This window comes from Coturnix japonica, chromosome 3 (assembly GCF_054131305.1).
Source record: "Coturnix japonica strain WE chromosome 3, WE-NBRP24, whole genome shotgun sequence".
NCBI lineage: Eukaryota > Metazoa > Chordata > Aves > Galliformes > Phasianidae > Coturnix > Coturnix japonica.
Window position 1 is genome coordinate 76956356 of NC_140665.1, and position 25108 is coordinate 76981463.

The window sequence follows — 25108 nt, forward strand, 5'->3', positions numbered from 1 at the left end:
TTCCAAGAATCATTTAACAGCCATTAGGAGGGAAGAAATTTTGGTTTTCAGATTTTATGTAAGACCACCATACAATTCTTGTCAGCAATATACATCACAGAATCACAGAATTGTAGGGGTTGGAAGGGACCTCTAGAGATCATCGAGTCCAACTGAAAAGCAGGTTCCCTACACCAGGTCACACATGTAGGCATCCAGGTGGGTCATGAATATCTCCAGAGGAGACTCCACAACCCCCCTGGGCAGCCTGTTCCAGTGCTCCGTCACGTTCACCGTAAAGAAGGTCTTGGGCATATTTGTGCGGAATTTCATATGCTCCAGTTTCTGGCCGTTTCCCCTTCTCCTGTCTCCATGCACTACTGAGAAGAGTCTGGCCTCGCCACTTTGTCCCCCACACCTCAGGTATTTATAGACCTGGATCAGGTCCCCTCTCAGACTCCTTTTCTCAAGGCTAAACAGACCCAGTTCCCTAAGTCTCTCCTCATAGGGGAGATGCTCCAGGCCCTTCACCATCTTAGTCGCCCTCCGCTGGACTCTTTCCAAGAGATCCCTGTCTTTTTTGTTCTGGGGAGCCCAGAACTGGATGCAGCATTCCAGATGAGGCCTCACCAGGGCAGAGCAGAGGGGGAGGATCACCTCCTCCAACCTGCTGGACACGCTCTTTTTAATACACCCCAGTATGCCATTGGCTTTTTTGGCTACAAGGGCACACTGCTGGCTCATGGTCAATCTGTCGTCCACCAGGACGCCCAGGTCCCTCTCTGCAGAGCTCCTCTCCAGCAGGTCTTCCCCCAGCCTGTACTGGTGCATGCAATTATTTCTACCTAGGTGCAAGACTCTACACTTGCCTTTGTTAAACCTCATCCGGTTTCTTACTGCCCAGCTCTCCAGCCTGTCCAGGTCTCGCTGAATGGCAGCACAGCCTTCAGGCGTGTCAGCCAATGCTCCCAACTTCGCGTCATCAGCAAACTTGCTGAGGGTGGTCACTATCCCCTCATCAAGGTCGTTGATGAAGATGTTGAACAAGACCGGACCCAGTACAGACCCCTGGGGGACGCCGCTAGTTACAGGCCTCCAGCCAGACACCGCACCGCCAACGACAACCCTCTGCACTCTGCCAGTCAGCCAGTTCTCCACCCACTTCACCGTTCACTCATCTATCCCACGCTTCCTCAGCTTTGTTATAAGGATGTCACGGGGGACAGTATCAAAAGCCTTACTGAAATCAAGGCAGACTACATCTACCGCCCTCCCCCTGTCCACCCAGCTAGTGACATCTTCATAAAAGGCCACCAGGTTGGTCGAGCACGACCTCCCCTTGGTGAACCCATGCTGAGTACCCCTGATAACCTCCTTATCACCCAGTTGTCTGGAGATGGCATCCAGCACAAGCTGTTCCATCACCTTCCCTGGGACAGAGGTGAGGCTGACTGGCCTATAGTTACCCGGGTCTTCCTTCTTGCCCTTTCTGAAGACTGGAGTGACATTGGCCGTCCTCCAGCCTTCAGGCACCTCCCCAGTTCTCCAAGACCTCTGACAGATTACAGAGAGAGGCTCAGCAACAACCTCCGCCAGCTCTCTCAGCACCCGCGTATGCACCCCGTCAGGTCCCATGGATTTATGGACCTTAATGTTTCCTAGGCACTCACGGACCACCTCTTCCCTGACTAAAGGGGAATCTCCCATTGCCCGGTCTCAGGAACTTGCTTATTAAGATCAGAACTGTTTACTCCAATTAACGCCATTTAAGAAAATTTTAAAACTACATTGAATAAAGATTCGCATAAACAAGAGACTACAGTTCTGATTCAGATCCTGGAATATCCAGTAATACTCATTAAGAGTTGCCCATAATGTGTGCTATTTAGTCTGTCGTGATCCCTTAAAGGAGTAAAAGAATTGGTGAAAACTAGTCTAACTGCAGGCAAACCTAAGGGAGGCCCTGGGAACTCAGAAAAACATAGACGAGGCTCAAGATGGACAGGCCCACTTTATTTACTGCTCTGCAGACAGGCAGAAACACACTCGTCTCAGAGATCCCTCTCTTGAGTCAAGAAGTCAAGAGTGGACAAAGATTGAGATTTAAAGTGGACCTGATAATGAAAAGAATATTGCATCAACAAAAACTGAAGAAATTGAAGCAAATGCCACCAAAAAAATCAGGTTAAGAACAAGACGTGTTTAATCTGTAATCGCCCCTTAGGGTAGTACAGTATATGAAGCCAACTGCTTTCTCTGCAGTAAAACCCGAGGGAAACAAAGGAAATCCAGTCCGGCCACGCGCCTCAGAACAGGGCCGATGCCGCGGCCATGGAGGCCCAGGGCAGCTGAGGGGGGGCCGAAGGGTGGGGCCGAAGGGTGGGGATGGGGCGTCTGTGACGGCACAGCGCGTCACAATGCGGGGCTGGCATCGAGGCCAGCAGCGGGCAGCGCTGCTGCACTTTGGCCTGGGCCAGCGGTGAGTGCAGCAGCCGGGGGAAGGCTGCGCTGGGCCGGGCGCGACCTGCGGCCCGCGAGGGGTTTGGGAGCCTGCAGTGCCGGCAGCGAGCGCTCAGGGGAGCCTGTGAGCGGCTCTCTGGGCAGCCAGCAGCGGCGCTGGCCTCAGCCCCCGCTGCCTCCCAGCTCCCTCGGCCCCGCTCCTACCTGAGCCCAGGGGCTGTGGCTCCTGGACCCGCTCCCCCAGCCGTGCTCGAGCTCCCACCCAGCCCCACTGACCTCCCCTCTCTCATCTCTTCCAGATCATGGCTTTGGCGTTTTTCTTCGCCTTGTTGGCGCAGAGAGTGGCTTTCGTTGGTGATGAGTTGGACGTGGAAACGCTGGAACGCATGCGTGAGCGTGAGGTGTTTCTGCAAGAGCAGATGACACTTCAGTGGCAGCACGTAGAGAACCTGGGGCAGAGCTGGATAGGCATTCGAGCCTTGTCCTCTGTGTTGCCTTACCGGAAGGTTTGCAGCCTTCTTGAACGCATGCGTGAGGTGTTTCTGCGAAAGCGGATGGAAAAGCTTCCGCTTCCGCTTCCGCAATTGGAAGAGAGCAACCTGAAGAAGAGCAGGGTGGATATTCAAGCCTTGCTCTTCTCTGTGTTGCCTTACTGGAAGGTTTGCAGTGTTCTTTGCATTCTCTTCCTTTTTCTCTGGTTCATGTGGAAGATCTATAAAAGGTTCCAGAGAAGTGAAGACATCAGTGATGAGGAGAGCTCCATCAGTAAGCAGGAGCAGCAGGAGGAGCAACAGGTTGATGCGCTCTGGCCAGACCAAATTCATCGAGACAACTGTGAGCAGATACTCCTCCTATTTGGTCGCCTCATCAACTTATGCCAGTATCTCGTGTCAGATACTTTCTTTCCGGTGCCAGAGCGCCCCATCGGGGTGGGCAGTGCCTATGAAGGCTGGTGTCCCCCTGAGAAGGAACCCATCTTCTGCCTGCTTGTGCCCCTGTCGGCCCCCCGTGGGCACGTTTTCCACCTTGATCTGGGTGCCGCAGGGGAGCTGCCAGCAAGGAACTCCCGCATCCATGTAGATCTGGAATGCACGTGCGGGAGGGAGCCGGAGATGGGTATGCGGTGCTTCCTCCACACCTCCAAGGAAGAGCTGGGAAATCAGCACCCCAGCCTACTACGTGACTTCTGCGAGGACGCCTACCTAGATGTGGAGAAGACTGTCCGAAGGTTCCAGGTGCTGATCACACATGCCTGGAAATACATGCCTGAGGCAGAGACGTGCAGCATGAATGTGATGCCGTCCGGGCGCTCCTGCAGGATTCATCTGACAGACATCCACAAAACAGCCTGCGTTGTTGAGATTGTGTTTGGCGTCCAGCAAGAAAATACGGACATCTTTCTGAGCAGCCAGGAGACAGAGGCTGCTTTTACCCCCAGCACAACCTGGCCACAGAGTTGTGCGGTGGCTGAGGCAAAGTTTTTCCAGCACATAGCCACCCGTGACCAGTGGAACACTTTCAACCTCACATATGTGCAAGTGGGTGCCCACATCCTGGCGGGACAGACTTTTTCTCCCTACCAACTGAGGACAGTGCTCATGCACCTCCTGACTGACATCCCTTTGAAAAGCTGGCATGGGAGCTATTTCCTGCAGCGGATGGATGACATCTTGCGCTACCTGTGCTGCTGTGTGGAGGAAAAACGCCTGAACCATTTCCTCATAGGAAATGAGGATGTGCCTGCGGAGATTATCTTGCCGCAGGAATTCCGAGCGTCCCGACCGCTCAACCTCCTCCAGCACCTGGTGCAAGATCCAGACAGTTATGAGCAGGCACTGCAGGAGTTGTGGGAGCTGCAAGATCAGCTCACAGGCCTGCTGTTCTATTGGAAATGAGAGACGCCCACTTGTCCTACAGACGAGCACTCTGGACATGGAGAAGACACCACTCAGCAGGCAGTCGGAATTGCTCCCAAATGTTTTCTCCACAACAAACCAACAGTGCAGTAGCCAGAGTGCCGAACTGAATATGCACAAGGGAGCAGCTGGTGTGAGACTACACTGTCCTTCCCTCACCAGCCTGAGGACCACCTGGGGAGAGAGAAGATGCTCAGCCTCCTGTACAAACTCTCCAGGATATGGAGAAAACTGCAACCTGGTTCCAGGAACTGGTGAGAGAAGCCTGGGTAGCTATGCCTCAACTGTCAACAGTGCAGCGCGAGTTGAGGCCCTCCGTCTGCTTCTGCAAGCTCCGGCTGACAACCACCTCTTGCAGAGTCCTCTGGATTGAGCTCAGGCTCAGGGTACAGCAAGAGGACTTGGACACATTTCTGTCCTTTGAGTAGGCAGGGGCTGTTGACAGCAGAAGCACGAGGAGGCCGCAGAGATGCGATGCAGCAGAGACTTCTTTGGGAAACAGCCGCTACCGCAGGCTACATCTGATGGATTTCAAAAGAAGCTGCTTACTTAAGGCAGCGTTTGGAGTGCAGCAAGACCATGAAGACATCTATCCGAGCAGCCAGGAGACAGAGACAGCTAGACCCATATCCTGGTAGCCACCGGCATTTCTACATATGGGACCACACGGAGTGAAGAAGAATCATCTTTGTCCACACTGAAAATATAGTTAAATATAGTTAATGTAGATCAGAAAACGCATATTATTAAAACATATACATCGATGCTTCATCGATGTATATGTTTTAATTAAAATTTAATAAAAAATTTATAAAAATTTTTTAAAATTTTTAAAAAAATTATAAAAATTTTTAAAAATTTTAAAAAAATTATAAAAATTTATAAAAATTTATAAAAATTAAAAAAAATTAAAAAACAAACAAAACTAGTGGTGTATGTGCCCTTCTTTTGGTGAAACTAATGCATCAGCTTTGGAACACCGGTGGATGGCAAGCTGAGACTAACAATTGCAGAAGCTAGCTTTAAGCTTGACTGTGTTCGTTAGACATTATTTTGGGGCTTTGTAACTTGGGTTCATGGTGAAGGCATGGCCAGGACCCCCTTTTCTGCAGAGCTGGCACTGACATCGGCAAGGAAATAAAGTAACACAAATACATTAATCTGACTTAAGGCAGGGTAAACCCATGTCATTGCAGCTGACTTTCCTCCCATTCATCAAAAATTCTGTAGCAACTAAGCAAATACAAAGCAACTAAAAACCGCCAGCTAGGCCAAAGACAGTAAATGTTCCCATGCTTTTAGCTGGAGAGAGAAGTAAAAAGTGTTGATCTGTAAGCCAAAGTAACACTCCTTTCTTCCTTCTCTATACAGTCCTTCACATGTGCCACCATTCTGTTGTAGCATCATGAAGGAAGTAATCCAGAAAGTGACATAGGTTCCTGTTAACCATGCCATTTCTTGATTCCAAGAATCATTTAACAGCCATTAGGAGGGAAGAAATTTTGGTTTTCAGATTTTATGTAAGACCACCATACAATTCTTGTCAGCAATATACATCACAGAATCACAGAATTGTAGGGGTTGGAAGGGACCTCTAGAGATCATCGAGTCCAACTGAAAAGCAGGTTCCCTACACCAGGTCACACATGTAGGCATCCAGGTGGGTCATGAATATCTCCAGAGGAGACTCCACAACCCCCCTGGGCAGCCTGTTCCAGTGCTCCGTCACGTTCACCGTAAAGAAGGTCTTGGGCATATTTGTGCGGAATTTCATATGCTCCAGTTTCTGGCCGTTTCCCCTTCTCCTGTCTCCATGCACTACTGAGAAGAGTCTGGCCTCGCCACTTTGTCCCCCACACCTCAGGTATTTATAGACCTGGATCAGGTCCCCTCTCAGACTCCTTTTCTCAAGGCTAAACAGACCCAGTTCCCTAAGTCTCTCCTCATAGGGGAGATGCTCCAGGCCCTTCACCATCTTAGTCGCCCTCCGCTGGACTCTTTCCAAGAGATCCCTGTCTTTTTTGTTCTGGGGAGCCCAGAACTGGATGCAGCATTCCAGATGAGGCCTCACCAGGGCAGAGCAGAGGGGGAGGATCACCTCCTCCGACCTGCTGGACACGCTCTTTTTAATACACCCCAGTATGCCATTGGCTTTTTTGGCTACAAGGGCACACTGCTGGCTCATGGTCAATCTGTCGTCCACCAGGACGCCCAGGTCCCTCTCTGCAGAGCTCCTCTCCAGCAGGTCTTCCCCCAGCCTGTACTGGTGCATGCAATTATTTCTACCTAGGTGCAAGACTCTACACTTGCCTTTGTTAAACCTCATCCGGTTTCTCACTGCCCAGCTCTCCAGCCTGTCCAGGTCTCGCTGAATGGCAGCACAGCCTTCAGGCGTGTCAGCCAATGCTCCCAACTTCGCGTCATCAGCAAACTTGCTGAGGGTGGTCACTATCCCCTCATCAAGGTCGTTGATGAAGATGTTGAACAAGACCGGACCCAGTACAGACCCCTGGGGGACGCCGCTAGTTACAGGCCTCCAGCCAGACACCGCACCGCCAACGACAACCCTCTGCACTCTGCCAGTCAGCCAGTTCTCCACCCACTTCACCGTTCACTCATCTATCCCACGCTTCCTCAGCTTTGTTATAAGGATGTCACGGGGGACAGTATCAAAAGCCTTACTGAAATCAAGGCAGACTACATCTACCGCCCTCCCCCTGTCCACCCAGCTAGTGACATCTTCATAAAAGGCCACCAGGTTGGTCGAGCACGACCTCCCCTTGGTGAACCCATGCTGAGTACCCCTGATAACCTCCTTATCACCCAGTTGTCTGGAGATGGCATCCAGCACAAGCTGTTCCATCACCTTCCCTGGGACAGAGGTGAGGCTGACTGGCCTATAGTTACCCGGGTCTTCCTTCTTGCCCTTTCTGAAGACTGGAGTGACATTGGCCGTCCTCCAGCCTTCAGGCACCTCCCCAGTTCTCCAAGACCTCTGACAGATTACAGAGAGAGGCTCAGCAACAACCTCCGCCAGCTCTCTCAGCACCCGCGTATGCACCCCGTCAGGTCCCATGGATTTATGGACCTTAATGTTTCCTAGGCACTCACGGACCACCTCTTCCCTGACTAAAGGGGAATCTCCCATTCCCCGGTCTCAGGAACTTGCTTATTAAGATCAGAACTGTTTACTCCAATTAACGCCATTTAAGAAAATTTTAAAACTACATTGAATAAAGATTCGCATAAACAAGAGACTACAGTTCTGATTCAGATCCTGGAATATCCAGTAATACTCATTAAGAGTTGCCCATAATGTGTGCTATTTAGTCTGTCGTGATCCCTTAAAGGAGTAAAAGAATTGGTGAAAACTAGTCTAACTGCAGGCAAACCTAAGGGAGGCCCTGGGAACTCAGAAAAACATAGACGAGGCTCAAGATGGACAGGCCCACTTTATTTACTGCTCTGCAGACAGGCAGAAACACACTCGTCTCAGAGATCCCTCTCTTGAGTCAAGAAGTCAAGAGTGGACAAAGATTGAGATTTAAAGTGGACCTGATAATGAAAAGAATATTGCATCAACAAAAACTGAAATTGAAGCAAATGCCACCAAAAAAATCAGGTTAAGAACAAGACGTGTTTAATCTGTAATCGCCCCTTAGGGTAGTACAGTATATGAAGCCAACTGCTTTCTCTGCAGTAAAACCCGAGGGAAACAAAGGAAATCCAGTCCGGCCACGCGCCTCAGAACAGGGCCGATGCCGCGGCCATGGAGGCCCAGGGCAGCTGAGGGGGGGCCGAAGGGTGGGGCCGAAGGGTGGGGATGGGGCGTCTGTGACGGCACAGCGCGTCACAATGCGGGGCTGGCATCGAGGCCAGCAGCGGGCAGCGCTGCTGCACTTTGGCCTGGGCCAGCGGTGAGTGCAGCAGCCGGGGGAAGGCTGCGCTGGGCCGGGCGCGACCTGCGGCCCGCGAGGGGTTTGGGAGCCTGCAGTGCCGGCAGCGAGCGCTCAGGGGAGCCTGTGAGCGGCTCTCTGGGCAGCCAGCAGCGGCGCTGGCCTCAGCCCCCGCTGCCTCCCAGCTCCCTCGGCCCCGCTCCTACCTGAGCCCAGGGGCTGTGGCTCCTGGACCCGCTCCCCCAGCCGTACTCGAGCTCCCACCCAGCCCCACTGACCTCCCCTCTCTCATCTCTTCCAGATCATGGCTTTGGCGTTTTTCTTCGCCTTGTTGGCGCAGAGAGTGGCTTTCGTTGGTGATGAGTTGGACGTGGAAACGCTGGAACGCATGCGTGAGCGTGAGGTGTTTCTGCAAGAGCAGATGACACTTCAGTGGCAGCACGTAGAGAACCTGGGGCAGAGCTGGATAGGCATTCGAGCCTTGTCCTCTGTGTTGCCTTACCGGAAGGTCTGCAGCCTTCTTGAACGCATGCGTGAGGTGTTTCTGCGAAAGCGGATGGAAAAGCTTCCGCTTCCGCTTCCGCAATTGGAAGAGAGCAACCTGAAGAAGAGCAGGGTGGATATTCAAGCCTTGCTCTTCTCTGTGTTGCCTTACTGGAAGGTTTGCAGTGTTCTTTGCATTCTCTTCCTTTTTCTCTGGTTCATGTGGAAGATCTATAAAAGGTTCCAGAGAAGTGAAGACATCAGTGATGAGGAGAGCTCCATCAGTAAGCAGGAGCAGCAGGAGGAGCAACAGGTTGATGCGCTCTGGCCAGACCAAATTCATCGAGACAACTGTGAGCAGATACTCCTCCTATTTGGTCGCCTCATCAACTTATGCCAGTATCTCGTGTCAGATACTTTCTTTCCGGTGCCAGAGCGCCCCATCGGGGTGGGCAGTGCCTATGAAGGCTGGTGTCCCCCTGAGAAGGAACCCATCTTCTGCCTGCTTGTGCCCCTGTCGGCCCCCCGTGGGCACGTTTTCCACCTTGATCTGGGTGCCGCAGGGGAGCTGCCAGCAAGGAACTCCCGCATCCATGTAGATCTGGAATGCACGTGCGGGAGGGAGCCGGAGATGGGTATGCGGTGCTTCCTCCACACCTCCAAGGAAGAGCTGGGAAATCAGCACCCCAGCCTACTACGTGACTTCTGCGAGGACGCCTACCTAGATGTGGAGAAGACTGTCCGAAGGTTCCAGGTGCTGATCACACATGCCTGGAAATACATGCCTGAGGCAGAGACGTGCAGCATGAATGTGATGCCGTCCGGGCGCTCCTGCAGGATTCATCTGACAGACATCCACAAAACAGCCTGCGTTGTTGAGATTGTGTTTGGCGTCCAGCAAGAAAATACGGACATCTTTCTGAGCAGCCAGGAGACAGAGGCTGCTTTTACCCCCAGCACAACCTGGCCACAGAGTTGTGCGGTGGCTGAGGCAAAGTTTTTCCAGCACATAGCCACCCGTGATAAGTGGAACACTTTCAACCTCACATATGTGCAAGTGGGTGCCCACATCCTGGCGGGACAGACTTTTTCTCCCTACCAACTGAGGACAGTGCTCATGCACCTCCTGACTGACATCCCTTTGAAAAGCTGGCATGGGAGCTATTTCCTGCAGCGGATGGATGACATCTTGCGCTACCTGTGCTGCTGTGTGGAGGAAAAACGCCTGAACCATTTCCTCATAGGAAATGAGGATGTGCCTGCGGAGATTATCTTGCCGCAGGAATTCCGAGCGTCCCGACCGCTCAACCTCCTCCAGCACCTGGTGCAAGATCCAGACAGTTATGAGCAGGCACTGCAGGAGTTGTGGGAGCTGCAAGATCAGCTCACAGGCCTGCTGTTCTATTGGAAATGAGAGACGCCCACTTGTCCTACAGACGAGCACTCTGGACATGGAGAAGACACCACTCAGCAGGCAGTCGGAATTGCTCCCAAATGTTTTCTCCACAACAAACCAACAGTGCAGTAGCCAGAGTGCCGAACTGAATATGCACAAGGGAGCAGCTGGTGTGAGACTACACTGTCCTTCCCTCACCAGCCTGAGGACCACCTGGGGAGAGAGAAGATGCTCAGCCTCCTGTACAAACTCTCCAGGATATGGAGAAAACTGCAACCTGGTTCCAGGAACTGGTGAGAGAAGCCTGGGTAGCTATGCCTCAACTGTCAACAGTGCAGCGCGAGTTGAGGCCCTCCGTCTGCTTCTGCAAGCTCCGGCTGACAACCACCTCTTGCAGAGTCCTCTGGATTGAGCTCAGGCTCAGGGTACAGCAAGAGGACTTGGACACATTTCTGTCCTTTGAGTAGGCAGGGGCTGTTGACAGCAGAAGCACGAGGAGGCCGCAGAGATGCGATGCAGCAGAGACTTCTTTGGGAAACAGCCGCTACCGCAGGCTACATCTGATGGATTTCAAAAGAAGCTGCTTACTTAAGGCAGCGTTTGGAGTGCAGCAAGACCATGAAGACATCTATCCGAGCAGCCAGGAGACAGAGACAGCTAGACCCATATCCTGGTAGCCACCGGCATTTCTACATATGGGACCACACGGAGTGAAGAAGAATCATCTTTGTCCACACTGAAAATATAGTTAAATATAGTTAATGTAGATCAGAAAACGCATATTATTAAAACATATACATCGATGCTTCATCGATGTATATGTTTTAATTAAAATTTAATAAAAAATTTATAAAAATTTTTTAAAATTTTTAAAAAAATTATAAAAATTTTTAAAAATTTTAAAAAAATTATAAAAATTTATAAAAATTTATAAAAATTAAAAAAAATTAAAAAACAAACAAAACTAGTGGTGTATGTGCCCTTCTTTTGGTGAAACTAATGCATCAGCTTTGGAACACCGGTGGATGGCAAGCTGAGACTAACAATTGCAGAAGCTAGCTTTAAGCTTGACTGTGTTCGTTAGACATTATTTTGGGGCTTTGTAACTTGGGTTCATGGTGAAGGCATGGCCAGGACCCCCTTTTCTGCAGAGCTGGCACTGACATCGGCAAGGAAATAAAGTAACACAAATACATTAATCTGACTTAAGGCAGGGTAAACCCATGTCATTGCAGCTGACTTTCCTCCCATTCATCAAAAATTCTGTAGCAACTAAGCAAATACAAAGCAACTAAAAACCGCCAGCTAGGCCAAAGACAGTAAATGTTCCCATGCTTTTAGCTGGAGAGAGAAGTAAAAAGTGTTGATCTGTAAGCCAAAGTAACACTCCTTTCTTCCTTCTCTATACAGTCCTTCACATGTGCCACCATTCTGTTGTAGCATCATGAAGGAAGTAATCCAGAAAGTGACATAGGTTCCTGTTAACCATGCCATTTCTTGATTCCAAGAATCATTTAACAGCCATTAGGAGGGAAGAAATTTTGGTTTTCAGATTTTATGTAAGACCACCATACAATTCTTGTCAGCAATATACATCACAGAATCACAGAATTGTAGGGGTTGGAAGGGACCTCTAGAGATCATCGAGTCCAACTGAAAAGCAGGTTCCCTACACCAGGTCACACATGTAGGCATCCAGGTGGGTCATGAATATCTCCAGAGGAGACTCCACAACCCCCCTGGGCAGCCTGTTCCAGTGCTCCGTCACGTTCACCGTAAAGAAGGTCTTGGGCATATTTGTGCGGAATTTCATATGCTCCAGTTTCTGGCCGTTTCCCCTTCTCCTGTCTCCATGCACTACTGAGAAGAGTCTGGCCTCACCACTTTGCCCACCACACCTCAGGTATTTATAGACCTGGATCAGGTCCCCTCTCAGACTCCTTTTCTCAAGGCTAAACAGACCCAGTTCCCTAAGTCTCTCCTCATAGGGGAGATGCTCCAGGCCCTTCACCATCTTAGTTGCCCTCCGCTGGACTCTTTCCAAGAGATCCCTGTCTTTTTTGTTCTGGGGAGCCCAGAACTGGATGCAGCATTCCAGATGAGGCCTCACCAGGGCAGAGCAGAGGGGGAGGATCACCTCCTTCGACCTGCTGGACACGCTCTTTTTAATACACCCCAGTATGCCATTGGCTTTTTTGGCTACAAGGGCACACTGCTGGCTCATGGTCAATCTGTCGTCCACCAGGACGCCCAGGTCCCTCTCTGCAGAGCTCCTCTCCAGCAGGTCTTCCCCCAGCCTGTACTGGTGCATGCAATTATTTCTACCTAGGTGCAAGACTCTACACTTGCCTTTGTTAAACCTCATCCGGTTTCTTACTGCCCAGCTCTCCAGCCTGTCCAGGTCTCGCTGAATGGCAGCACAGCCTTCAGGCGTGTCAGCCAATGCTCCCAACTTCGCGTCATCAGCAAACTTGCTGAGGGTGGTCACTATCCCCTCATCAAGGTCGTTGATGAAGATGTTGAACAAGACCGGACCCAGTACAGACCCCTGGGGGACGCCGCTAGTTACAGGCCTCCAGCCAGACACCGCACCGCCAACGACAACCCTCTGCACTCTGCCAGTCAGCCAGTTCTCCACCCACTTCACCGTTCACTCATCTATCCCACGCTTCCTCAGCTTTGTTATAAGGATGTCACGGGGGACAGTATCAAAAGCCTTACTGAAATCAAGGCAGACTACATCTACCGCCCTCCCCCTGTCCACCCAGCTAGTGACATCTTCATAAAAGGCCACCAGGTTGGTCGAGCACGACCTCCCCTTGGTGAACCCATGCTGAGTACCCCTGATAACCTCCTTATCACCCAGTTGTCTGGAGATGGCATCCAGCACAAGCTGTTCCATCACCTTCCCTGGGACAGAGGTGAGGCTGACTGGCCTATAGTTACCCAGGTCTTCCTTCTTGCCCTTTCTGAAGACTGGAGTGACATTGGCCGTCCTCCAGCCTTCAGGCACCTCCCAAGTTCTCCAAGACCTCTGACAGATTACAGAGAGAGGCTCAGCAACAACCTCCGCCAGCTCTCTCAGCACCCGCGTATGCACCCCGTCAGGTCCCATGGATTTATGGACCTTAATGTTTCCTAGGCACTCACGGACCACCTCTTCCCTGACTAAAGGGGAATCTCCCATTCCCCGGTCTCAGGAACTTGCTTATTAAGATCAGAACTGTTTACTCCAATTAACGCCATTTAAGAAAATTTTAAAACTACATTGAATAAAGATTCGCATAAACAAGAGACTACAGTTCTGATTCAGATCCTGGAATATCCAGTAATACTCATTAAGAGTTGCCCATAATGTGTGCTATTTAGTCTGTCGTGATCCCTTAAAGGAGTAAAAGAATTGGTGAAAACTAGTCTAACTGCAGGCAAACCTAAGGGAGGCCCTGGGAACTCAGAAAAACATAGACGAGGCTCAAGATGGACAGGCCCACTTTATTTACTGCTCTGCAGACAGGCAGAAACACACTCGTCTCAGAGATCCCTCTCTTGAGTCAAGAAGTCAAGAGTGGACAAAGATTGAGATTTAAAGTGGACCTGATAATGAAAAGAATATTGCATCAACAAAAACTGAAGAAATTGAAGCAAATGCCACCAAAAAAATCAGGTTAAGAACAAGACGTGTTTAATCTGTAATCGCCCCTTAGGGTAGTACAGTATATGAAGCCAACTGCTTTCTCTGCAGTAAAACCCGAGGGAAACAAAGGAAATCCAGTCCGGCCACGCGCCTCAGAACAGGGCCGATGCCGCGGCCATGGAGGCCCAGGGCAGCTGAGGGGGGGCCGAAGGGTGGGGCCGAAGGGTGGGGATGGGGCGTCTGTGACGGCACAGCGCGTCACAATGCGGGGCTGGCATCGAGGCCAGCAGCGGGCAGCGCTGCTGCACTTTGGCCTGGGCCAGCGGTGAGTGCAGCAGCCGGGGGAAGGCTGCGCTGGGCCGGGCGCGACCTGCGGCCCGCGAGGGGTTTGGGAGCCTGCAGTGCCGGCAGCGAGCGCTCAGGGGAGCCTGTGAGCGGCTCTCTGGGCAGCCAGCAGCGGCGCTGGCCTCAGCCCCCGCTGCCTCCCAGCTCCCTCGGCCCCGCTCCTACCTGAGCCCAGGGGCTGTGGCTCCTGGACCCGCTCCCCCAGCCGTGCTCGAGCTCCCACCCAGCCCCACTGACCTCCCCTCTCTCATCTCTTCCAGATCATGGCTTTGGCGTTTTTCTTCGCCTTGTTGGCGCAGAGAGTGGCTTTCGTTGGTGATGAGTTGGACGTGGAAACGCTGGAACGCATGCGTGAGCGTGAGGTGTTTCTGCAAGAGCAGATGACACTTCAGTGGCAGCACGTAGAGAACCTGGGGCAGAGCTGGATAGGCATTCGAGCCTTGTCCTCTGTGTTGCCTTACCGGAAGGTTTGCAGCCTTCTTGAACGCATGCGTGAGGTGTTTCTGCGAAAGCGGATGGAAAAGCTTCCGCTTCCGCTTCCGCTTCCGCAATTGGAAGAGAGCAACCTGAAGAAGAGCAGGGTGGATATTCAAGCCTTACTCTTCTCTGTGTTGCCTTACTGGAAGGTTTGCAGTGTTCTTTGCATTCTCTTCCTTTTTCTCTGGTTCATGTGGAAGATCTATAAAAGGTTCCAGAGAAGTGAAGACATCAGTGATGAGGAGAGCTCCATCAGTAAGCAGGAGCAGCAGGAGGAGCAACAGGTTGATGTGCTCTGGCCAGACCAAATTCATCGAGACAACTGTGAGCAGATACTCCTCCTATTTGGTCGCCTCATCAACTTATGCCAGTATCTCGTGTCAGATACTTTCTTTCCGGTGCCAGAGCGCCCCATCGGGGTGGGCAGTGCCTATGAAGGCTGGTGTCCCCCTGAGAAGGAACCCATCTTCTGCCTGCTTGTGCCCCTGTCGGCCCCCCGTGGGCACGTTTTCCACCTTGATCTGGGTGCCGCAGGGGAGCTGCCAGCAAGGAACTCCCGCATCCATGTAGATCTGGAATGCACTTGCGGGAGGGAGCCGGAGATGGGTATGCGGTGCTTCCTCCACACCTCCAAGGAAGAGCTGGGAAATCAGCACCCCAGCCTACTACGTGACTTCTGCGAGGACGCCTACCTAGATGTGGAGAAGACTGTCCGAAGGTTCCAGGTGCTGATCACACATGCCTGGAAATACATGCCTGAGGCAGAGACGTGCAGCATGAATGTGATGCCGTCCGGGCGCTCCTGCAGGATTCATCTGACAGACATCCACAAAACAGCCTGCGTTGTTGAGATTGTGTTTGGCGTCCAGCAAGAAAATACGGACATCTTTCTGAGCAGCCAGGAGACAGAGGCTGCTTTTACCCCCAGCACAACCTGGCCACAGAGTTGTGCGGTGGCTGAGGCAAAGTTTTTCCAGCACATAGCCACCCGTGACCAGTGGAATACTTTCAACCTCACATATGTGCAAGTGGGTGCCCACATCCTGGCGGGACAGACTTTTTCTCCCTACCAACTGAGGACAGTGCTCATGCACCTCCTGACTGACATCCCTTTGAAAAGCTGGCATGGGAGCTATTTCCTGCAGCGGATGGATGACATCTTGCGCTACCTGTGCTGCTGTGTGGAGGAAAAACGCCTGAACCATTTCCTCATAGGAAATGAGGATGTGCCTGCGGAGATTATCTTGCCGCAGGAATTCCGAGCGTCCCGACCGCTCAACCTCCTCCAGCACCTGGTGCAAGATCCAGACAGTTATGAGCAGGCACTGCAGGAGTTGTGGGAGCTGCAAGATCAGCTCACAGGCCTGCTGTTCTATTGGAAATGAGAGACGCCCACTTGTCCTACAGACGAGCACTCTGGACATGGAGAAGACACCACTCAGCAGGCAGTCGGAATTGCTCCCAAATGTTTTCTCCACAACAAACCAACAGTGCAGTAGCCAGAGTGCCGAACTGAATATGCACAAGGGAGCAGCTGGTGTGAGACTACACTGTCCTTCCCTCACCAGCCTGAGGACCACCTGGGGAGAGAGAAGATGCTCAGCCTCCTGTACAAACTCTCCAGGATATGGAGAAAACTGCAACCTGGTTCCAGGAACTGGTGAGAGAAGCCTGGGTAGCTATGCCTCAACTGTCAACAGTGCAGCGCGAGTTGAGGCCCTCCGTCTGCTTCTGCAAGCTCCGGCTGACAACCACCTCTTGCAGAGTCCTCTGGATTGAGCTCAGGCTCAGGGTACAGCAAGAGGACTTGGACACATTTCTGTCCTTTGAGTAGGCAGGGGCTGTTGACAGCAGAAGCACGAGGAGGCCGCAGAGATGCGATGCAGCAGAGACTTCTTTGGGAAACAGCCGCTACCGCAGGCTACATCTGATGGATTTCAAAAGAAGCTGCTTACTTAAGGCAGCGTTTGGAGTGCAGCAAGACCATGAAGACATCTATCCGAGCAGCCAGGAGACAGAGACAGCTAGACCCATATCCTGGTAGCCACCAGCATTTCTACATATGGGACCACACGGAGTGAAGAAGAATCATCTTTGTCCACACTGAAAATATAGTTAAATATAGTTAATGTAGATCAGAAAACGCATATTATTAAAACATATACATCGATGCTTCATCGATGTATATGTTTTAATTAAAATTTAATAAAAAATTTATAAAAATTTTTTAAAATTTTTAAAAAAATTATAAAAATTTTTAAAAATTTTAAAAAAATTATAAAAATTTATAAAAATTTATAAAAATTAAAAAAAATTAAAAAACAAACAAAACTAGTGGTGTATGTGCCCTTCTTTTGGTGAAACTAATGCATCAGCTTTGGAACACCGGTGGATGGCAAGCTGAGACTAACAATTGCAGAAGCTAGCTTTAAGCTTGACTGTGTTCGTTAGACATTATTTTGGGGCTTTGTAACTTGGGTTCATGGTGAAGGCATGGCCAGGACCCCCTTTTCTGCAGAGCTGGCACTGACATCGGCAAGGAAATAAAGTAACACAAATACATTAATCTGACTTAAGGCAGGGTAAACCCATGTCATTGCAGCTGACTTTCCTCCCATTCATCAAAAATTCTGTAGCAACTAAGCAAATACAAAGCAACTAAAAACCGCCAGCTAGGCCAAAGACAGTAAATGTTCCCATGCTTTTAGCTGGAGAGAGAAGTAAAAAGTGTTGATCTGTAAGCCAAAGTAACACTCCTTTCTTCCTTCTCTATACAGTCCTTCACATGTGCCACCATTCTGTTGTAGCATCATGAAGGAAGTAATCCAGAAAGTGACATAGGTTCCTGTTAACCATGCCATTTCTTGATTCCAAGAATCATTTAACAGCCATTAGGAGGGAAGAAATTTTGGTTTTCAGATTTTATGTAAGACCACCATACAATTCTTGTCAGCAATATACATCACAGAATCACAGAATTGTAGGGGTTGGAAGGGACCTCTAGAGATCATCGAGTCCAACTGAAAAGCAGGTTCCCTACACCAGGTCACACATGTAGGCATCCAGGTGGGTCATGAATATCTCCAGAGGAGACTCCACAACCCCCCTGGGCAGCCTGTTCCAGTGCTCCGTCACGTTCACCGTAAAGAAGGTCTTGGGCATATTTGTGCGGAATTTCATATGCTCCAGTTTCTGGCCGTTTCCCCTTCTCCTGTCTCCATGCACTACTGAGAAGAGTCTGGCCTCACCACTTTGCCCACCACACCTCAGGTATTTATAGACCTGGATCAGGTCCCCTCTCAGACTCCTTTTCTCAAGGCTAAACAGACCCAGTTCCCTAAGTCTCTCCTCATAGGGGAGATGCTCCAGGCCCTTCACCATCTTAGTCGCCCTCCGCTGGACTCTTTCCAAGAGATCCCTGTCTTTTTTGTTCTGGGGAGCCCAGAACTGGATGCAGCATTCCAGATGAGGCCTCACCAGGGCAGAGCAGAGGGGGAGGATCACCTCCTTCGACCTGCTGGACACGCTCTTTTTAATACACCCCAGTATGCCATTGGCTTTTTTGGCTACAAGGGCACACTGCTGGCTCATGGTCAATCTGTCGTCCACCAGGACGCCCAGGTCCCTCTCTGCAGAGCTCCTCTCCAGCAGGTCTTCCCCCAGCCTGTACTGGTGCATGCAATTATTTCTACCTAGGTGCAAGACTCTACACTTGCCTTTGTTAAACCTCATCCGGTTTCTTACTGCCCAGCTCTCCAGCCTGTCCAGGTCTCGCTGAATGGCAGCACAGCCTTCAGGCGTGTCAGCCAATGCTCCCAACTTCGCGTCATCAGCAAACTTGCTGAGGGTGGTCACTATCCCCTCATCAAGGTCGTTGATGAAGATGTTGAACAAGACCGGACCCAGTACAGACCCCTGGGGGACGCCGCTAGTTACAGGCCTCCAGCCAGACACCGCACCGCCAACGACAACCCTCTGCACTCTGCCAGTCAGCCAGTTCTCCACCCACTTCACCGTTCACTCATCTATCCCACGCTTCCTCAGCTTTGTTATAAGGATGTCACGGGGGACAGTATCAAAAGCCTTACTGAAATCAAGGCAGACTACATCTACCGCCCTCCCCCTGTCCACCCAGCTAGTGACATCTTCATAAAAGGCCACCAGGTTGGTCGAGCACGACCTCCCCTTGGTGAACCCATGCTGAGTACCCCTGATAACCTCCTTATCACCCAGTTGTCTGGAGATGGCATCCAGCACAAGCTGTTCCATCACCTTCCCTGGGACAGAGGTGAGGCTGACTGGCCTATAGTTACCCAGGTCTTCCTTCTTGCCCTTTCTGAAGACTGGAGTGACATTGGCCATCCTCCAGCCTTCAGGCACCTCCCCAGTTCTCCAAGACCTCTGACAGATTACAGAGAGAGGCTCAGCAACAACCTCCGCCAGCTCTCTCAGCACCCGCGTATGCACCCCGTCAGGTCCCATGGATTTATGGACCTTAATGTTTCCTAGGCACTCACGGACCACCTCTTCCCTGACTAAAGGGGAATCTCCCATTGCCCGGTCTCAGGAACTTGCTTATTAAGATCAGAACTGTTTACTCCAATTAACGCCATTTAAGAAAATTTTAAAACTACATTGAATAAAGATTCGCATAAACAAGAGACTACAGTTCTGATTCAGATCCTGGAATATCCAGTAATACTCATTAAGAGTTGCCCATAATGTGTGCTATTTAGTCTGTCGTGATCCCTTAAAGGAGTAAAAGAATTGGTGAAAACTAGTCTAACTGCAGGCAAACCTAAGGGAGGCCCTGGGAACTCAGAAAAACATAGACGAGGCTCAAGATGGACAGGCCCACTTTATTTACTGCTCTGCAGACAGGCAGAAACACACTCGTCTCAGAGATCCCTCTCTTGAGTCAAGAAGTCAAGAGTGGACAAAGATTGAGATTTAAAGTGGACCTGATAATGAAAAGAATATTGCATCAACAAAAACTGAAGAAATTGAAGCAAATGCCACCAAAAAAATCAGGTTAAGAACAAGACGTGTTTAATCTGTAATCGCCCCTTAGGGTAGTACAGTATATGAAGCCAACTGCTTTCTCTGCAGTAAAACCCGAGGGAAACAAAGGAAATCCAGTCCGGCCACGCGCCTCAGAACAGGGCCGATGCCGCGGCCATGGAGGCCCAGGGCAGCTGAGGGGGGGCCGAAGGGTGGGGCCGAAGGGTGGGGATGGGGCGTCTGTGACGGCACAGCGCGTCACAATGCGGGGCTGGCATCGAGGCCAGCAGCGGGCAGCGCTGCTGCACTTTGGCCTGGGCCAGCGGTGAGTGCAGCAGCCGGGGGAAGGCTGCGCTGGGCCGGGCGCGACCTGCGGCCCGCGAGGGGTTTGGGAGCCTGCAGTGCCGGCAGCGAGCGCTCAGGGGAGCCTGTGAGCGGCTCTCTGGGCAGCCAGCAGCGGCGCTGGCCTCAGCCCCCGCTGCCTCCCAGCTCCCTCGGCCCCGCTCCTACCTGAGCCCAGGGGCTGTGGCTCCTGGACCCGCTCCCCCAGCCGTACTCGAGCTCCCACCCAGCCCCACTGACCTCCCCTCTCTCATCTCTTCCAGATCATGGCTTTGGCGTTTTTCTTCGCCTTGTTGGCGCAGAGAGTGGCTTTCGTTGGTGATGAGTTGGACGTGGAAACGCTGGAACGCATGCGTGAGCGTGAGGTGTTTCTGCAAGAGCAGATGACACTTCAGTGGCAGCACGTAGAGAACCTGGGGCAGAGCTGGATAGGCATTCGAGCCTTGTCCTCTGTGTTGCCTTACCGGAAGGTCTGCAGCCTTCTTGAACGCATGCGTGAGGTGTTTCTGCGAAAGCGGATGGAAAAGCTTCCGCTTCCGCTTCCGCAATTGGAAGAGAGCAACCTGAAGAAGAGCAGGGTGGATATTCAAGCCTTGCTCTTCTCTGTGTTGCCTTACTGGAAGGTTTGCAGTGTTCTTTGCATTCTCTTCCTTTTTCTCTGGTTCATGTGGAAGATCTATAAAAGGTTCCAGAGAAGTGAAGACATCAGTGATGAGGAGAGCTCCATCAGTAAGCAGGAGCAGCAGGAGGAGCAACAGGTTGATGCGCTCTGGCCAGACCAAATTCATCGAGACAACTGTGAGCAGATACTCCTCCTATTTGGTCGCCTCATCAACTTATGCCAGTATCTCGTGTCAGATACTTTCTTTCCGGTGCCAGAGCGCCCCATCGGGGTGGGCAGTGCCTATGAAGGCTGGTGTCCCCCTGAGAAGGAACCCATCTTCTGCCTGCTTGTGCCCCTGTCGGCCCCCCGTGGGCACGTTTTCCACCTTGATCTGGGTGCCGCAGGGGAGCTGCCAGCAAGGAACTCCCGCATCCATGTAGATCTGGAATGCACGTGCGGGAGGGAGCCGGAGATGGGTATGCGGTGCTTCCTCCACACCTCCAAGGAAGAGCTGGGAAATCAGCACCCCAGCCTACTACGTGACTTCTGCGAGGACGCCTACCTAGATGTGGAGAAGACTGTCCGAAGGTTCCAGGTGCTGATCACACATGCCTGGAAATACATGCCTGAGGCAGAGACGTGCAGCATGAATGTGATGCCGTCCGGGCGCTCCTGCAGGATTCATCTGACAGACATCCACAAAACAGCCTGCGTTGTTGAGATTGTGTTTGGCGTCCAGCAAGAAAATACGGACATCTTTCTGAGCAGCCAGGAGACAGAGGCTGCTTTTACCCCCAGCACAACCTGGCCACAGAGTTGTGCGGTGGCTGAGGCAAAGTTTTTCCAGCACATAGCCACCCGTGATAAGTGGAACACTTTCAACCTCACATATGTGCAAGTGGGTGCCCACATCCTGGCGGGACAGACTTTTTCTCCCTACCAACTGAGGACAGTGCTCATGCACCTCCTGACTGACATCCCTTTGAAAAGCTGGCATGGGAGCTATTTCCTGCAGCGGATGGATGACATCTTGCGCTACCTGTGCTGCTGTGTGGAGGAAAAACGCCTGAACCATTTCCTCATAGGAAATGAGGATGTGCCTGCGGAGATTATCTTGCCGCAGGAATTCCGAGCGTCCCGACCGCTCAACCTCCTCCAGCACCTGGTGCAAGATCCAGACAGTTATGAGCAGGCACTGCAGGAGTTGTGGGAGCTGCAAGATCAGCTCACAGGCCTGCTGTTCTATTGGAAATGAGAGACGCCCACTTGTCCTACAGACGAGCACTCTGGACATGGAGAAGACACCACTCAGCAGGCAGTCGGAATTGCTCCCAAATGTTTTCTCCACAACAAACCAACAGTGCAGTAGCCAGAGTGCCGAACTGAATATGCACAAGGGAGCAGCTGGTGTGAGACTACACTGTCCTTCCCTCACCAGCCTGAGGACCACCTGGGGAGAGAGAAGATGCTCAGCCTCCTGTACAAACTCTCCAGGATATGGAGAAAACTGCAACCTGGTTCCAGGAACTGGTGAGAGAAGCCTGGGTAGCTATGCCTCAACTGTCAACAGTGCAGCGCGAGTTGAGGCCCTCCGTCTGCTTCTGCAAGCTCCGGCTGACAACCACCTCTTGCAGAGTCCTCTGGATTGAGCTCAGGCTCAGGGTACAGCAAGAGGACTTGGACACATTTCTGTCCTTTGAGTAGGCAGGGGCTGTTGACAGCAGAAGCACGAGGAGGCCGCAGAGATGCGATGCAGCAGAGACTTCTTTGGGAAACAGCCGCTACCGCAGGCTACATCTGATGGATTTCAAAAGAAGCTGCTTACTTAAGGCAGCGTTTGGAGTGCAGCAAGACCATGAAGACATCTATCCGAGCAGCCAGGAGACAGAGACAGCTAGACCCATATCCTGGTAGCCACCGGCATTTCTACATATGGGACCACACGGAGTGAAGAAGAATCATCTTTGTCCACACTGAAAATATAGTTAAATATAGTTAATGTAGATCAGAAAACGCATATTATTAAAACATATACATCGATGCTTCATCGATGTATATGTTTTAATTAAAATTTAATAAAAAATTTATAAAAATTTTTTAAAATTTTTAAAAAAATTATAAAAATTTTTAAAAATTTTAAAAAAATTATAAAAATTTATAAAAATTTATAAAAATTAAAAAAAATTAAAAAACAAACAAAACTAGTGGTGTATGTGCCCTTCTTTTGGTGAAACTAATGCATCAGCTTTGGAACACCGGTGGATGGCAAGCTGAGACTAACAATTGCAGAAGCTAGCTTTAAGCTTGACTGTGTTCGTTAGACATTATTTTGGGGCTTTGTAACTTGGGTTCATGGTGAAGGCATGGCCAGGACCCCCTTTTCTGCAGAGCTGGCACTGACATCGGCAAGGAAATAAAGTAACACAAATACATTAATCTGACTTAAGGCAGGGTAAACCCATGTCATTGCAGCTGACTTTCCTCTCATTCATCAAAAATTCTGTAGCAACTAAGCAAATACAAAGCAACTAAAAACCGCCAGCTAGGCCAAAGACAGTAAATGTTCCCATGCTTTTAGCTGGAGAGAGAAGTAAAAAGTGTTGATCTGTAAGCCAAAGTAACACTCCTTTCTTCCTTCTCTATACAGTCCTTCACATGTGCCACCATTCTGTTGTAGCATCATGAAGGAAGTAATCCAGAAAGTGACATAGGTTCCTGTTAACCATGCCATTTCTTGATTCCAAGAATCATTTAACAGCCATTAGGAGGGAAGAAATTTTGGTTTTCAGATTTTATGTAAGACCACCATACAATTCTTGTCAGCAATATACATCACAGAATCACAGAATTGTAGGGGTTGGAAGGGACCTCTAGAGATCATCGAGTCCAACTGAAAAGCAGGTTCCCTACACCAGGTCACACATGTAGGCATCCAGGTGGGTCATGAATATCTCCAGAGGAGACTCCACAACCCCCCTGGGCAGCCTGTTCCAGTGCTCCGTCACGTTCACCGTAAAGAAGGTCTTGGGCATATTTGTGCGGAATTTCATATGCTCCAGTTTCTGGCCGTTTCCCCTTCTCCTGTCTCCATGCACTACTGAGAAGAGTCTGGCCTCGCCACTTTGTCCCCCACACCTCAGGTATTTATAGACCTGGATCAGGTCCCCTCTCAGACTCCTTTTCTCAAGGCTAAACAGACCCAGTTCCCTAAGTCTCTCCTCATAGGGGAGATGCTCCAGGCCCTTCACCATCTTAGTCGCCCTCCGCTGGACTCTTTCCAAGAGATCCCTGTCTTTTTTGTTCTGGGGAGCCCAGAACTGGATGCAGCATTCCAGATGAGGCCTCACCAGGGCAGAGCAGAGGGGGAGGATCACCTCCTCCGACCTGCTGGACACGCTCTTTTTAATACACCCCAGTATGCCATTGGCTTTTTTGGCTACAAGGGCACACTGCTGGCTCATGGTCAATCTGTCGTCCACCAGGACGCCCAGGTCCCTCTCTGCAGAGCTCCTCTCCAGCAGGTCTTCCCCCAGCCTGTACTGGTGCATGCAATTATTTCTACCTAGGTGCAAGACTCTACACTTGCCTTTGTTAAACCTCATCCGGTTTCTTACTGCCCAGCTCTCCAGCCTGTCCAGGTCTCGCTGAATGGCAGCACAGCCTTCAGGCGTGTCAGCCAATGCTCCCAACTTCGCGTCATCAGCAAACTTGCTGAGGGTGGTCACTATCCCCTCATCAAGGTCGTTGATGAAGATGTTGAACAAGACCGGACCCAGTACAGACCCCTGGGGGACGCCGCTAGTTACAGGCCTCCAGCCAGACACCGCACCGCCAACGACAACCCTCTGCACTCTGCCAGTCAGCCAGTTCTCCACCCACTTCACCGTTCACTCATCTATCCCACGCTTCCTCAGCTTTGTTATAAGGATGTCACGGGGGACAGTATCAAAAGCCTTACTGAAATCAAGGCAGACTACATCTACCGCCCTCCCCCTGTCCACCCAGCTAGTGACATCTTCATAAAAGGCCACCAGGTTGGTCGAGCACGACCTCCCCTTGGTGAACCCATGCTGAGTACCCCTGATAACCTCCTTATCACCCAGTTGTCTGGAGATGGCATCCAGCACAAGCTGTTCCATCACCTTCCCTGGGACAGAGGTGAGGCTGACTGGCCTATAGTTACCCGGGTCTTCCTTCTTGCCCTTTCTGAAGACTGGAGTGACATTGGCCGTCCTCCAGCCTTCAGGCACCTCCCCAGTTCTCCAAGACCTCTGACAGATTACAGAGAGAGGCTCAGCAACAACCTCCGCCAGCTCTCTCAGCACCCGCGTATGCACCCCGTCAGGTCCCATGGATTTATGGACCTTAATGTTTCCTAGGCACTCACGGACCACCTCTTCCCTGACTAAAGGGGAATCTCCCATTCCCCGGTCTCAGGAACTTGCTTATTAAGATCAGAACTGTTTACTCCAATTAACGCCATTTAAGAAAATTTTAAAACTACATTGAATAAAGATTCGCATAAACAAGAGACTACAGTTCTGATTCAGATCCTGGAATATCCAGTAATACTCA

At 50.9% G+C, this 25108-nt stretch overlaps 2 protein-coding genes across 2 annotated transcripts; both read left to right on the top strand.

The window, feature by feature from the left end:
- Positions 1-2768: 2768 nt before the first annotated feature.
- On the top strand, positions 2769-5091 carry LOC146761509 (inositol 1,4,5-trisphosphate receptor-interacting protein-like 1). Its single transcript, XM_085541969.1, has one exon. It carries the CDS (start codon positions 2826-2828, stop codon positions 4332-4334), a length of 1509 nt encoding a protein of 502 aa, XP_085398095.1. The 5' UTR covers positions 2769-2825; the 3' UTR covers positions 4335-5091.
- Positions 5092-14719: 9628 nt separating this feature from the next.
- LOC146761510 (inositol 1,4,5-trisphosphate receptor-interacting protein-like 1) lies at positions 14720-16719 on the top strand. The gene has a single exon (XM_085541970.1). It carries the CDS (start codon positions 14778-14780, stop codon positions 15969-15971), a length of 1194 nt encoding a protein of 397 aa, XP_085398096.1. The 5' UTR covers positions 14720-14777; the 3' UTR covers positions 15972-16719.
- Positions 16720-25108: the final 8389 nt, after the last annotated feature.

Coding starts and splice junctions, on each gene's coding strand:
- LOC146761509 (XM_085541969.1), top strand. CDS start 2,826: ATGCGTGAGCGTGAGGTGTTTCTGCAAGAGCAGATGACACTTCAGTGG.
- LOC146761510 (XM_085541970.1), top strand. CDS start 14,778: ATGTGGAAGATCTATAAAAGGTTCCAGAGAAGTGAAGACATCAGTGAT.